This window comes from Cyphellophora attinorum (assembly GCF_001299255.1).
Source record: "Cyphellophora attinorum strain CBS 131958 chromosome Unknown Contig27, whole genome shotgun sequence".
NCBI lineage: Eukaryota > Fungi > Ascomycota > Eurotiomycetes > Chaetothyriales > Cyphellophoraceae > Cyphellophora > Cyphellophora attinorum.
The window spans coordinates 37,765-52,405 of record NW_017253255.1 but is presented as its reverse complement, the minus strand read 5'-3'; the positions used below and the strand labels follow the sequence as shown (position 1 = coordinate 52,405).

The 14,641-nt window shown below is 53.8% G+C and overlaps 5 protein-coding genes across 5 annotated transcripts; 3 read left to right on the top strand and 2 right to left on the bottom strand.

The window, feature by feature from the left end:
- Positions 1-85: 85 nt before the first annotated feature.
- AB675_5974 (uncharacterized protein) lies at positions 86-2,005 on the top strand (the record flags this gene model as incomplete). Its single annotated transcript, XM_018146228.1, has 1 exon — positions 86-2,005. The coding sequence occupies one exon, from the start codon at positions 86-88 to the stop codon at positions 2,003-2,005; it is 1,920 nt and encodes a 639-aa protein (XP_017996868.1).
- A 1,069-nt stretch (positions 2,006-3,074) lies between these two features.
- On the top strand, positions 3,075-5,153 carry AB675_5973 (Quinate permease; the record flags this gene model as incomplete). The annotated part of the gene is made up of 7 exons (XM_018146227.1): positions 3,075-3,274; positions 3,327-3,689; positions 3,758-3,849; positions 3,957-4,138; positions 4,200-4,261; positions 4,425-4,760; positions 4,817-5,153. The coding sequence occupies 7 exons, from the start codon at positions 3,075-3,077 to the stop codon at positions 5,151-5,153; spliced, it is 1,572 nt and encodes a 523-aa protein (XP_017996853.1).
- Positions 5,154-6,037: 884 nt separating this feature from the next.
- On the top strand, positions 6,038-6,724 carry AB675_5972 (uncharacterized protein; the record flags this gene model as incomplete). Its single annotated transcript, XM_018146226.1, has 1 exon — positions 6,038-6,724. The coding sequence occupies one exon, from the start codon at positions 6,038-6,040 to the stop codon at positions 6,722-6,724; it is 687 nt and encodes a 228-aa protein (XP_017996899.1).
- Positions 6,725-7,006: 282 nt separating this feature from the next.
- Positions 7,007-7,477, bottom strand: AB675_5971 (Nudix hydrolase 1; the record flags this gene model as incomplete). Its single annotated transcript, XM_018146225.1, has 1 exon — positions 7,007-7,477. The coding sequence occupies one exon, from the start codon at positions 7,475-7,477 to the stop codon at positions 7,007-7,009; it is 471 nt and encodes a 156-aa protein (XP_017996881.1).
- Positions 7,478-8,166: 689 nt separating this feature from the next.
- Positions 8,167-14,582, bottom strand: AB675_5970 (Helicase SEN1; the record flags this gene model as incomplete). The annotated part of the gene is made up of 3 exons (XM_018146224.1): positions 8,167-8,628; positions 8,860-9,141; positions 9,189-14,582. 3 exons carry the CDS (start codon positions 14,580-14,582, stop codon positions 8,167-8,169), a joined length of 6,138 nt encoding a protein of 2,045 aa, XP_017996935.1.
- Positions 14,583-14,641: the final 59 nt, after the last annotated feature.

The following is a 14,641-nucleotide window of genomic DNA, read 5'->3' as shown; positions in this document are numbered from 1 at the left end:
TCAAGTTTTAGACGAACAAATCGAGCTCAACAGACTGCTGGCTCCATTCCGTACGGTGTGTCAAGAGCGTCTTCACAAGAACCAAATGAGAGCAGGCGACAACACGCTTTTCATGTTGTCGAAGTTGTTGTTCAAGACGACGAAAACCTACTACGACTTGCCCTCAGAAGCTTCCGCCTCTCCTAGACTGACGAACGAGAAGAATGCTCTTGAGGCTCTCGAGGTTCGCGAATCATGTTATCGGAACATGGTGACCGTGCAGAACTCGATGGACGAGCATCTACTCGTCAACGAGTTCACCGGCACCCAGGAAGAGTTTCTTGTGCTGAAAGGACTGATCGAAGTGCGGAAGCTGAGACTGGCGGAGCGTATGCAGGAACCTGTGGCGAAAGCCGCGCTGAGAGCATACACCCGTGATCTGGGTAGGCTGGGACGCGGTCCAGCTGCAGGCGAGTACTCGCGCCGAACACCCACACAGTCGAACAACAACATTGCCGCAGGACGCTCGGGCACTGCAACATCGACTCATTCACCTCGTGATCCAAGAGACCCAAGAGGCATGGGCACCGAGAAGCGGTACATGTGCTATCTTCGCGATAACGAAGTGTACACTGCCGAACGAGACAAGCTGTTCACGAGACTCCAAGATGTCGGACGCCATATGTTCCTTAGACACCCATCGGAAAAGTTCGAACCCGAGCGCTGTCCGGAAGTCATGGTCTATCGTGATAGCGGTGAGCCTGTGGATCCACTGCCTCGTCGAGAGAATGACGCAGGCGACGATACCGCCACTGGCTCCAGAGGCGGCTCTAGCACAACCGCTCAGAACGACGAAACGAGAATCGCTAGCACTCCGGGTCGGACGTTTACCATTCCCCGTCAGCGTGACCGCTCAGGCCAGAGCTCTCACAACAGTCTTGCTCGGCATGCTATGCGACAAGCTTCATCGTCAGCTCGGCATCACGATGGTGGTCCAAACAATATGTGTTCAACCTCAAGCCCAGTCCCAACGACGCCCACGCGACTCAGTCGTCGTATCTCGCGTGGTAGTCTCGCCCGCGGTCCTCTCGACAACTTCAATGCTGAAGCTGATGTAGATGAAGGCGGCGTCGATACTCAAGCTGAGGTGGGAGGAAACCGCCCTGAAACCTTCGACTCGCTCCTTGCAAAACAGGCGGAGCTGGACAACAGCTTGATTGATCCTGCAATGATTCCTCTTCCTAGTGATGACCAGGCGCTGACGGAGCAAATCAATGCTGGTCTTGACTGGAACTGGGAGAACGAAATTGACTGGGATAACTTGGATCTCGGCATGGTGGCATCTGGCAGCGACACAACTCCGCAGGGCCCAGCAAACCCTGTGGGACTTGCAGGCCCGTCAACCGAGAATGGGGACTCGTTCGGTCCGAACCCCACTGCGTACGATAGTACAGAGTGGCAGGCTCCTCAAGCTCCCGCAACTCTGAACGCACCGACTACACCGATCCGGCAGGGCACGATCGCTGCTCCGGAAATTCCTCAGGCCGAGACCATTCGTACGCCAGGAAGCAGCCGAAAGCGGCCAAGCACGGTAGGCGAGGGCAGCAATAGCGGCGCATTCTACAGCGAGAGCGAGTCTGCGAAACGTCGGAGACTGGCACCAGAGGAGGGCACGCGGGAAGGTGGCACGGCCGATTCTGGAGGAGCTCTGCCTCTTGATTGGGGCATCCTTGGGGACGACCACACTGACGAGCCGCTCCTTCCGGATTGGTTTGGCGACTATGTTGCGACATGGAACCCGAAGTCTGAAATCCTGTGGCTGTCCACAGCCCAAGCGGTGAGGGGGCAGATGCTTTCTCATCCACGACAGAGGCTGAATACACTACGACGATGGGCGTGGACTGCGCTGGATGGGTGCGGATATGAGCACCATGGTACCGAGCAGAGCGATGGCGACGGAGATCCGACAGCAGGCGTCCCCAATAATGGTGAACGAAACGCGGTCCGAAGGTGTATGAATGTCTGACCGTCGAATGTACGATCACAGACGTCTATATGGGTAGACGTAGATACCATGATAGAAAGCTTCATATAGTGGAGACTCCTTTGCCACTTTGTCCTCTGGCTGTAGCAGGTGAACTGTGCATTCGTCGTTTGATTGAGCTCTAGATGACTCCTGATCCGGGTCGTGGGGGCACGTTCTAGACGCATGCTGTTCCTAGGACGCTTGGAAAGCATGAACAACTCCAGGCGGAGTTCTCGCTCCGAGAGTCTTCAAATGGAAGGGCGGCGTGAGCTGGCTGCTAGAGTGAGCAGATGCCGCCAGACACCGACTCAGTAGCCGCTCATCTGACAGCTTATTCCCTTGGACGAAGCAGCGGGGAAGCGAAGGAGCTCAATAGGCTGACAAGTAGTCTAGGGAGCAGAAACAGGAAGATCAGAGAGGGGGCACTGGAAACGAGGTTGGATTAGGCACAGCGCGCTCGAGAGCGCGCCAAGACCATTTCAACCGCTCCAATCACAAGAGATGCAGAAGCTCCAGAATCATCCGCGATGTCACCTTTGGCGAGCACTGGCTTCGGCGTGCTTGCTTCGTCAGCATTCTCACGGATGATCGCCGGTCACCTGTTCGAGCTTCGCCGACGGTGAAGGACTAAGGGAGGCATTCACTATGGCGTAAGGTCTGAGGGTCAAGCCTCTGACTAGGTGCGCCGAGTACGTTGGAGCCGAGATGTCGACGATCAACTTGTGCCACCACGAGCTGGCAGTAGCGTCCACCGGAACGCGACTCAGTCTGGAATAGAATGGAAATCCCCCGCAAATGCCATTGTCCCCCACCAATCGTCCTCCTCATCTTGGCTACCCCATACCTCCGTTAGCCGTCACCCACTGCGGCAAGCGATGCCAGGGTCGGGCCTGGGAAGCGAGTGAGCACAAGATGCGACCCTGGCGGCATGTCGCCCAGTGCGACTACATAAGGTCCGGATCAGTCTCTCCATCCGCCCCAGCGGGTCAGCCACTTCTCAGAGGCTCATAAAGGTTCTTCGTCCCACAATTTGTCTGATTTCCAAAGCTTCTTGTCCACTGCTGCCGCCATGGCCACTTCAGGCAGTGTGCCCTTAGGCTACAAGATTTTCTCGAGGATCGTACGTAACAATGCAATGAAGCAAGACCCTCCGGAGATCTATGGATGGCGGGCCATAGCGCTGGCTTGTTCTGCCGGCTTCGGAGCTATGTTGTTCGGCATGGACTCGTCAATCATCGGAGGAGTCGTCGTACTCAAACAATTCAAAGAGTGAGTCACGAGAGCATAATTCAGTCAAACCCGTACTGATCGCTTCGCGCAGTAAATTTGGCTTAAGCTCCTCCGAAGACAAAGTGGCCCTAGCCAATTTGCAGGCCAACATCGTCTCTACGCTGCAGGCTGGTTGTTTCGCCGGTGCACTGATCGCGGCCCCAATCGCGGACAAGCTTGGACGAAAGAAAGGTCTAATCTACACGTCGATCGTGGTTCTCATCGGTGTCATCATGCAATTCAATGCATGGGGTGAGCTCGCACCTCTGTATGTTGGCAGATTTATCAACGGGCTTGGTGTCGGCGCTGCAAGTATGCTCGTGCCAACCTATATCTCGGAGAATGTCCCAAGAGCAATCAGAGGCTTGCTTACTGGATTGTATCAGCTCTTCATCGTTACCGGCGGCATGATAGCGTGAGTGAATGAGCACACTGTGACTACTTCCACTTCCGTCACAACGTCACTAACCATCTGGCGTACAGCTACTGGGTCAACTACGGAGCTTCTCTCCATTTCGAGGGCGACTCAGCTGGGTGGTTCCGCTTGCTGTTCAGGGCATACCCGCTGTCCTCCTGTTCATATGTATGCTCTTATGCAATGAATCTGTTCGCTTCTTGGCCAAGCAAGATCGATGGGAGGAGGCTCGAGCCGTCTTGTGCAAGATTCGACACCTCCCTACAGACCACCCTTACATCACCGCCGAATTCAATGAGATGGTCACTGCCATCGAAAACGAACGAGTACTGATCGGCGGCTCCGGTTTCAAGGACCTCATGCGTGAGATGTGGACTATTCCAGGGAACAGGAAACGAGCTCTCATTAGCGTGACACTCATGATCTGCCAGCAGATGACGGGCACGAATGTGAGTAGCCCGTCCACTTCACGTGGCCACGGCTGTACGTCGTTGCTGACACACACACCAGGCCATCAACTCATACGCCCCTCTCATCTTCGAAAACCTGGGCATTAAAGGCCAGAACACCGGGTAAGTTGCTGTGTCATAGCCAAATGTGTATATCGAATAGAGCACTACTTTGAACAGTGCCTAAGCACATGTCTCGGACTGACAAAGAAGCGCTCTCGCTACCCCATGATCTTGCTTTCGACCATACAATTCTTTTACAAGACAAGGCTAACAAGTTTCCCAGTCTCTTCGCAACCGGCGTCTACGGAATCGTGAAGGTGGTCACCTGCTCCATCTTTCTGCTTTTCATGGCCGATTCGCTGGGACGACGGCGCTCACTTCTCCTATCCAGTGTCGGCCAGGGCTTCTGTATGTTCTACATCGGGCTCTGGCTGCGATTTGATCCACCAGAGAAAGGTGGCGATGTGAAGCCCGCAGGCTACGTCGCACTCGTCTGTATCTTTGTGTTCGCGATGTTCTTCCAGTTCGGCTGGGGTCCGGTCTGCTGGATTCTGGCGTCTGAAATTCCTACCGCACGGCTTCGGGCCTTGAATGTTTCTCTTGCGGCTGCGACTCAGTGGTGAGTGATTCCCTGTCGTTCGCATACCTCCAACACGCACACTGAACTTCGCACAGGCTCTTCAACTTTGTCGTCGTGCGCGCTGTCCCAACAATGCTTGTCACAGTTGGCGCGCACGGCTATGGGACCTACCTGATTTTCGGCAGCTTCATTTTCGCGATGTTCGCCTTCGTGTGGTTTTTTATCCCCGAGACCAAAGGCTTGTCGCTTGAGGCCATGGACGCCTTGTTTGGTGTCGTACCACACGACGCAGAAGCACTCGCGCAAGGCAGGATGGGTGCTGCCATGAACCTACAGGCTACGAAGAATCTGGACGACGATGCGCATTCTACCGGAGCTGAGGTGGAAGCCAGTGAGAAGAGGGCTCGAGGAACGCAGATCGAGACTGTCTAATGGACCGAGGGCTGCCCTCGATGCGAGGCGGCTGCAGACTGTACCTGAGATACCTTAGGAGACGCTGGGACTTTCACATGGGAGCACATCATGACGATGGGTACCCAACATCATGGTCCCTGACTGAGGCCTGGTTTGAGCAATAGCATAAGACCCGTCTATAGTGCAGTTCGAGTAATATGACCAACGACTGACGCACAGCACGCGAGGCACGCTCCGGCGCCGTGTGCTTACAACACGTAAGAACTAGCGTACATGGTAATTCTGTAATGCACCTTCCGTTGCCCAGATTGTGCCGCTCGGTTGAGCTTACCCCTCACGAATCTATATTGTCCAGATATTTGCACTTTCCCCTCTTCACGACAGACGTGTCCTTCCCGTTCAGATGACCACAAAACATATCTTCCATCGCCACGTCTATAACTCTTTGCCACCATCAACCATGGGCTCTGTCATAGCAGATCTGTTGACGAGGCGCACTCGCATCATCTCTCCTTGCGGCACCGGTCGCCTATACTGCTATTGGTTTTCACTCGTGTATTTCGGTGACCCTTGGTAATCAGATGTTGTGGGCAGAGTCTCACGAGAGATGCAACATGCACACTCACAGGCCACCTATAGGTAGGCAAAACTAAAGCGCGGCGGCATTGACGACGTCAATTGCGTTGTATGGCCTGATGGGGCGATTGCTCACCTTTCGCGAGACCATACGAGCGGATATAACATGGCCAGCTTCTGCTCTGTCGACTGGGAGACGGACGGTAGCAATGGGAAGGGAGTCTTGTGGCTTATAAAACATCTCCAGCACAGACGCAGCAGACGCTTCTCATCTCGAAGCCGACCGAACCTGAACACAGCTCATCTCCCAGCCCAGTACCGCCAAAATGAGGCTTCCAACAACATACATGCTCACCGCCATCCTCCTCACCCTTGCGTCCACAACCAGCGCCAGGATCCCCTCCGCTTTGACCGATGGTCCCCCAGACTTCGTGTTTGACTCCACTTCCACCCTCACTCCCGCCGTCGACCGCCGCCGCATTCCCTCCGCCCTAACCGACGCCCCCTACGCTCCCGACTTCAATCGCCGTCGCATCCCCTCCGCCCTGACCGACGCTCCCTACGACCGCCGTGGCATTCCCTCCGCCCTAACTGATGCACCAGACGACTTCGTCGCCCAACCCGCTCCAACCATCGCCCCGGCCTCCCCTGCCAATCCTCAGACCGACACTGTCCTCTGCGGCGATGATAACGACACCCTCTGCGCCGCCCAAGTGACTCTCACCACCACTTCCGGCAAGCTCTATACCGTCGAAGTCCCCAGCGCCCCAATCCATCACGAACTCACGCACATCGTCGACCCCGTCATCAGCGTCAGCGTGAGCCCATACAACCCCGCACAGGGCGAAGTCGTGGAGTGTCTGTTCTGGAAGTTGTTGAGGGTCGGCGAGTACGGGGATGAGAATGCTCAATTTGGGCTGACGACAGAGGGGAGCGTAGAGGATCGGGAGCTGGGAGAGTTCGGGGATCCCGTGGTGAAGTGGGTTACTTGTTACCATAAGCTGTCGTTATAAGGGCTGAGAAGCTTTGGGGAACAAGGCGATGCGGTCAAGAGCTTGGCCAGCAGCGGTCGTTCTATTTGGCGGCTGGATGTAAACTGTTGTGATTGATGTATGCTGCGGCGCATAGGATATAGATGCAAGGACTGTGCCGCGATTTCCATCTGACCTTGACGCTCGACTTAAATCGGATGACAAAATTCGTGAACGCCGTATCATCCGGCTTCATTTGAAGCCAATCTCCTAGCCTCCTAGAGCTTGACACCCTCCGCTGACGCCAGGTGTACGTGATACCCGTCAAAACCTTGGAACGACCTCCGGCCTCTGCTCCAACAAATCCACCAGAGGCTGAAACAACACCCTCCTCCCCTCATCCCCCTCCCCATCCGCCCACTCCCTCATCGTCTCCCACCCAATCCACTCCCACCCCTCACACTTCTCCGGCTCCTTGACCTCCACACTCGCAACATCCTCCGCCCGCAATCTCCCAACCATGAAAACTGTAACATAGTGACTCCCAAGATCTGGACCACCGAGCACGCTATTGGTAGCAGTCAAAAACCTCGGCTTCCATATCCGCACGCCCGTCTCCTCCATGGTTTCCCGTATGGCGCATTCTTCGAAAGATTCACCGAACTCGAGATGGCCGCCGGGTAGGGCGTAGGTTCCGGAGCCGTGTGAGCCTTTGCGTTTGCCGATGAGGAACTCGTTTTTGGTGTTGAAGACGAATACGCCGACGCCTATCTTGGGGGTTGGGGCTGTTGCCATGCTCTTGAAATGGCTGAAGCGGTTGTGCCTCGACTCGACCTGATGATGAAATGGGAGGCTAGATCAGAGGTGTACCGTGTCACCTGGCTTGAGTACTTTTGTCATCCGGCCTGAGTTCAAATGAAAATTGTTCGAACTCAAGCCGGTTGAGCTCGCGCACTTGGCCTTAATGTGAGCCGGATGACAAGACATACTTACGATGTGTACTTCTAATCTGAATCTCCCGTGCTATCTAGTTGTGTCTGATAAACGTCGGTGTGCCATGAATCCTTGGCTGAGCTACAGTGGCCTGCATTTGTGAGCATGCGCCCAGTGTTGAGGCAAAATGTGTCTTGAGAGCGAAACTCTGGGGATGCCCAGCCGTGGCATCAAATTCCAGCATGCTGCAAGTATATTCCATGGCCTACAACTATGAAAGGAGGCCCAGACGCCGACGAGTTGAGAAGAGCATCATCTGAAGTTGTTGAGGTGGTAAAAGTATCAGTCAGGATCTATCTACTCTGTAGCAGATACTGGAAGCCAGGTGTCCTGCTCAATGGATATGCTCTTTCCGAAGGTCGATGACCACAGAGCGCTCCTCGCTATGCCAGCACCAGATATGCCATTCTATGCAATTATCTCGCTCATATGCCCAAGACTAGGTCCCGCTCTGGTAGTCACATACCCAGAAGCCCACCAAAGTATGCTAATCATTTCCGCTTCATGAACATCGCGTCAGCATTCGTTTTTTTCTTCTTGACCACAGGTGGTGGCTGTGCGAGGACTTTCTTCGCCATGCCATTTCCACCAGAAGAGGTACCATTATAAGGCACTCTGATCCCATTCGAATTCGCGGACACGCCAGTCTGACCATCATCGGCCGGTCCATCCGTCCTAGGCACCTTCACCTTCCCACTCCCTGCAATCGCCGACGCACCCTCATCGCGCTTCCGCTTCGGCTCCGTAGGCGCCCCCTCAACATACGAGCTCTTCACCTCCGGAATGACGCCAGCATGCTCGCCCAATTGTTTCGCACGCCACTTTGCCAGATCCTTCTCCCGCTTCGCCTTGAAGCGCTCTTCCTGCTTGATGACCTCCGCCTGTTGATCGCTGGTCAACCACAACTTCCTCGGAACAGTACAAGCAGTGAACTTATGCCCCACTTCACCACACTGGATACACCTCGGCGCAGTGCAGACACTCATTGTATGGTCGGCTGCATAGCATCGATGACAGCTTCCCATCATGGAGGCTCGTGCTTCGTCGTTGTCGCAGTTGAAGGTGAAGTGGTTGATAGAGCCACAGATTGCGCAGCGTGCGTGGTCGTTCAGGCCGAAACGACCACCTGCTGGGCCGTGGAGGGCGGTGTTCTCGTCCGGCTTAGGTTGAGCTCGATGCGGTACTGGCCTGGATCGGTCAATATTCGTGATTGGCGACGTGGTTCGCTGATGCTCGATTGGAGGCTCGACATGGCTTAGCGCGGTCTTGAGTGACTCTTTGCGAACAGTCTCCGGTCGGTTGACGCTCAAGATTGAAGAGGAGGACGATTTGCGAGACAAGTTGTCGGCGGGTCGAGCTGGAGGTTTGGCCACGACCGGTGTCGCTACACCAACAGAGCTCTCACGCGACTGTGCACTGCTCTCGGATCGAGAGTCAGAGTGAACGTCGGCCATGTCGACATCATCCTTCATCATATCATCCGTCAGCAGTGGCTTCTTCAGCAGCTCGCCACATCGCCATCAGTGTATAGCTTTCGCGACTTCGCATCACTGATCAAGCCACGCCAGAACTCGCCTTGGTTGAGCGCGCCCGAGTTGCCAAGCACCCAGAGCGAGCATTTTGCACGAGTAAGACCGACGTTCATACGACGAATATCGTTCAGGAAACCAATACCTTTCGTAGATGCTCGCACGCACGAGAAGATGATGATCTCGCTCTCTCGGCCTTGGAAAGCATCTGTGGTATTGAACTCAACGGCGGAGGTTATGTCTTCGCCATAGCGAATGCGGAAGCGGCTCTTCAGCTCCCTCAGCTGACCTTTGTAGGGAGTGATCACGCCAATCTTGCCTCGGAAGTTGTATTTGCGCACATCAGTGGTCAGACGATCATATAATGCCATGGCGATATTGATCTCGGCAATATTGATCAGAGAGTGGCCCTTTGTGGACGACTCACTCATGCCCTGGATGTCGAAAAAGCGATATGGCGCCAGGATACTGCTGTGATGCCATGGCCGAGCACGGAGCTTAGCCATACCAGCGCCGTCCTTAAGCCGGGAATCGTAGAACGTTCTGCTCGGAAACAAGCTGATCTCAGGATGCATACGATATTGCGTATCAAGCAAGTGGATGTTCTTCTTGTGATTCTTCTCCATCCGGGCGAACAGACTCTGCTCATACTGAAATCGGGCGGCCTCTCGCGAAAGCACAGTAGGCGGCAGCTGCTTGGGATCTCCGACCAAGATACATTTCGAGCAGCCATACTTCAGAGGTATGAGGGCGGACAACTCAATGGACTGTGCAGCCTCATCGATGATCACAGTCTCGAATTCCACGTTCAAAGATTGGAACAGGTCATGACCAGAGCCGCTCAACGTTGCGCACAGTACGTGAGCTGAGTCAAGAACTTCCTGCTGGACTCGTCTTCGGTTGAGGTCAGCGCTGCGTGACTCTTGATTGGCTTTGTCTTTCAGCTGATCGATCTTTGACCCCAGCTGTGTCTTCTTGCGCTTCAGACCATCGTATGCGTTGTTGTCTTGATCAGAGACTGTCTCGCCTCGCTGTCGCTTGGCGTCAATACTGTTTCGGAGCTCAATGATTTCAGTTGAGACCTTTTTGTGATCCATCATGTATTTGTGGATGTCTTCTTTCTCTTCCTTTGGCCCCACATTCAATTTCGCTTTGACGAGTTCCTCGAGCGTGACGTCCATGACGTTGCTGTTTATAGCATCGCTACGGCCGAGTCGTACGACGTTGATTTTAGTGGTCGTTCCGTCAGCCAGCTTCAAGCCTTGCTTGAGACGCATCACCAATTCATCTACAGCTGCGTTACTGGGCGCGCAGACCATGAGACGCTTTTCAGCCCTCGGTGCACTCTGTTGTGTGTTGAGCTGAGGTCCAGATCGAGACTTTGATGAGACATGACCAGTCATCAAAGCGCCAACGATTGCACAGATCGTTTTCGTTTTGCCTGACCCGGGAGGCCCTTGCACCAGTGTAAAGCCATCGTTGTCGACCGCTGATTTCACTGCTTTGGCCTGAGCTTCATTTACGTCATAAGTTCGAATGAGTGGTTGGACTTCTTCGGAGCTATAGTTGAGAAGTGGTGAAGGTGTGGCAGTGATGGCCTCCTGAACCAAGTCATAGTAGGGTAGCGCTGTCAAGGCTCCATACTCTCGCTCCAGAGTAGTCAGCGACAAGATCTGAGCTGCCCAAATAGTCGCTTTGTCGTTCAGATGGGGCCGTAAAGGATTGCCAGCTGCATTGATCCGGAAGACAATCTGAAATTCGCCCTTCTGCCGCTTGATCTCCTTGATCCGAGCCAAGCAGTGAGGCTGATCTGGATCGGAGGTTGGACGATCTGACTTGGACAGGAGCACCACATCTGTTGGCCCCAAACCAAGATCGTTCCCTTGTTGCATAGGCATGCTCACGTTGACCTCGAAGAAGCTGTCGATAAGCAAAGAATTGGCGATCTTGATCTCGAACGGCTTGAACGTCCCGTCCTCTCGCGCAGCACGAAACGCTTGCCAGCCTTCAAGGATGAGTAAAGGCTCGAAGGTTTTCTGATAGTCCTGGACATCCTTGAAAGTGTTTGTAACCAGTGTGTAGTCGGTCTTCGTCGAGTTTGGCGGCAGATCTGTGTCAGCAAAGAAGTCCCAGGCAAGAATCGTCTTATGCAAGCCAGTGAGATCTGGGGCAAGTCGCGATCGGATATCCTTCTGCGACTGAACCCGCTTCTTGATCTTCGTAGGACCTTGAGGCACAGCCTTGGTCGACTGAGTATAAGGAACATTGTTTGGTAACTTCTGTACCCTCCCAATATCTTCGTCCGAGTCGGATTCGGACTCGCTCGATACCATCATACTTGACTCTGTGGGTGCAGCGTGCTCCTTACCCAGAAGACCCATGCCCTCCCCAAGTACTTTGCCTTTCATTTTCGCAGCATTCTGCTTGTCGCGCAGCTTGCGTTGCTCTTCAGTCTTCTTGCGCTCTAGTAGGAAAGCACTCCTCTCTTTATCTTTCTGAGCCGCCTTCTGGACAGCGTATGACTCCGCTTTCTTGGCCAATATCGAAGATTTGTTGACAGCACTTGCGAATTGTGATGATGGTAATTTCTTGTCCTTCTGTAGCCCAGCATAGTTCTTGGTCAACTGTGCAAAGTCGACATCTAGGATGTCATCATCACCGAAGTCATCGCCACTCTGTCTTCGTGAGCTTGAGGCAGAGACGCTTCCACTGTCCTTTGCTGCGGCCCACTGCCTCATCTCCAGCTTTGTCTGCACCTTTCCTACTGGCTTCGACATCTGCTTGCCAGTATAGTTCTCGAGAGCACGGATAAGGGTAGCCTTTTCGCGATCGGTAAGGATTGTTCTGACCACATTTGTCGTCGCGACGTTGCTGATGTAATCGAGGCCATCAATGTCGATGTTGACAGCCTGTGACTTGAGGCGGCTAAGCATGTTCGTGAGCAACTTGACCAAGGTCTCTGCGAGGTACTGATCGCGAAGTCGCAGCCATTTGGCCATGACAGCGATTGTGCTCACAGGCGATCCCAAGTCTCGTCCACCATTTCCCGTTGATGCAAGAAGGTGTTTCGAGAAGTCAGAATCTTCTTTGTCGGATTCCCGCTTCTTCAGAAAGCTTGCAAAGACTTGATATTCCTCGAACAGCGCCTGAGCCATCTGCATCGTGTCCCTGCAGACCTCTGTCATCAATGGCTTATCGTGGACTTCATTGGACCAATCCTCCATTTTCTGGAATATCGTGCGCAGGGCAAGCCACATGTAAGACCACAAGCTCTGAACAGACTGCTTTTCTTTCGCATCAACACTTCTCCGAGTTCTGAGCTTGCCGCTAGAGCTATCGCATAGCACTTCGATGATGTCCATACAGGCTGACACCATCTGCGGAACCGGTGAGAACGTTCTCATATGGGAGATTCGTCGTAGCGCCCAGCACAAGCTCCAAATTGTGGGCGCGAAGAAGGCATCGAGGATGTGAGTGAGCGCGTCTCTGCGGCTCGGCTCACCGCTGATGTTCTTGATGAGACTGGTTGCGGCCTGCTGAATGCCCTCATCAGATGAGAATAGCGATGCAATGAGCTGCATACTCGTATCTTGCTTCTTGTACAGCGTATCAAGGTGTTCTGGATCGAAGTCCGCGATCGTCTCCAAGGCCTTGCAAACGGCATTGCAGACATCCTTGTATGCTGTGTTGAAAGCGAGCTTCTGCTTTGCCAGCGTGCTTGAGATGTCGTTGCCTCTGACTCGGAACTGCTCCAAGGCGCCCAGTGCTGAGAGTCCAAGCAGGAAATCTTGTGAAAGGGCAGTGTTGTCACTTCGAAGTGCAGTGATAATAGCATTCCAGACTGATTTCGCGAACCCGGTCGGTTCCGATGGCAGCGTCTTCTTGTCGTATAGCGATCTGAACTCCCAACGGAGTAATTGGCATTCGAGAGCGATTGAGTTCCTAACAATATCAAGAACACCTCTTTGAGCATTCTTGGAGAGCTCGCTAGTGATGCCGACTTTTCGAGGATCTAGCAGATCAGGTAAATGGTCACCAATGGTCTTGAGCACTGTTTGGACTACGATTCGCGAAGGAGGTGCCTTGTCATCTGTTTCGGCAGAGAAGGATACGACTGTCTTCAACATGACCTTGACTGCCGTCTCGAAGCACGCCTTCTTGCCATCTTCCGAGACTTCGAGAACGTGGAGCTTATCGAATAATTGTGTGCTCAGGGCCTCGCAAGCAGCTGGTCGATTGCCGATCTCCAACGATGATAACAAAGGGACTGCCCATTGGAGCACACTGAGTGTCGAATTCTCGTCTGCCGTCGTCTCGTTGAGTGCTTTCGTGAACCGCGGACTGCCAAAGATCTGCTCAGCGATCGTCTGGGTGGAGATAGGACCCAGCATTTGCCAGAAGGCCTTGGGTGCCTTTGTGAGGATCGTGGCGAGAGACTGAGTGATGAATGGAACCGCAGACGTTGGCTTGTGAAGATGATCCAAAGCTGCCGTGCAGATCTTAGGTTGTAGATCAAAGAGCTGATGGGTGATCATGTCCTCAGATAGCGTACGCACAATGACCATCATGCCGCTCCAGAACCGGGCGATGGAAGCTGCGTCAACCGATTGCTGTAATCTCTGCTGTAGCTGATCCTGAATAGACCATGTCCACTCCAGCTTACTTGGAGAGCGATCTAACCGAGCCCATGTTGAAGTCGCCCAATTCAACCGCAGAGTTTTCGAGCTGAACAAGAACCGAACTGTCGAAGGCAAGATCTCGCGTATCTTCAGTGGCTTCTTGGTCTGTATGAGTCTGAAGGGCTCGTCGAAGTGCTTAGCCACGGCATCTTCGTCTTTCAGGAAAGCTTCGCAGAGGAGCGCCTCGAAGAGGGCATGGAGTTGAGCCGGCTCGAGTACTGCTACGCCCCTCTTCTGCTCTGGTTGAGCGCGCAGGACCTCCTCCGCCGCATCGAGTCCTTTCTTAATCCGCGAAATATCTCTTCGATCGATCAAGCCGAAGAACTGCTGAACGTCCGGCTCTTCGTATTCCTCGCGGAGCTTTGACAAGAACCGTAGCTTCTCGACGTAGTAGTTGCGTATGCAGATGTCGCACTTCCCTAACGTCTCGTCCAGGGTGTCCCAAATCATGCGCTGGTACTTCTCACTCTCGTTGCCGTCGTATGCGAGCAGTTGGAGACAAGAGATGAACTTCTCTCTGCGTTGGCGAGCATCTTGTATACGCTTCCGTCGAGCGGTATCTTGTGTCTCTGACAGTTCAGCACCTTGTATGTCCTCCTCATATCGGTCTTGATCGTCCTCATCTTGGCGAGGGCAGAGGAGATGTATATTTGGACCAAGCCTCTGCAGTTCGAGCAGAGGCGGAATGAGTTCGGACATCGTTGGCTTGAGGCGGCTGCATCAGGCTGATACCTGAGCAGTGCGGCGTGCGGAGCAAC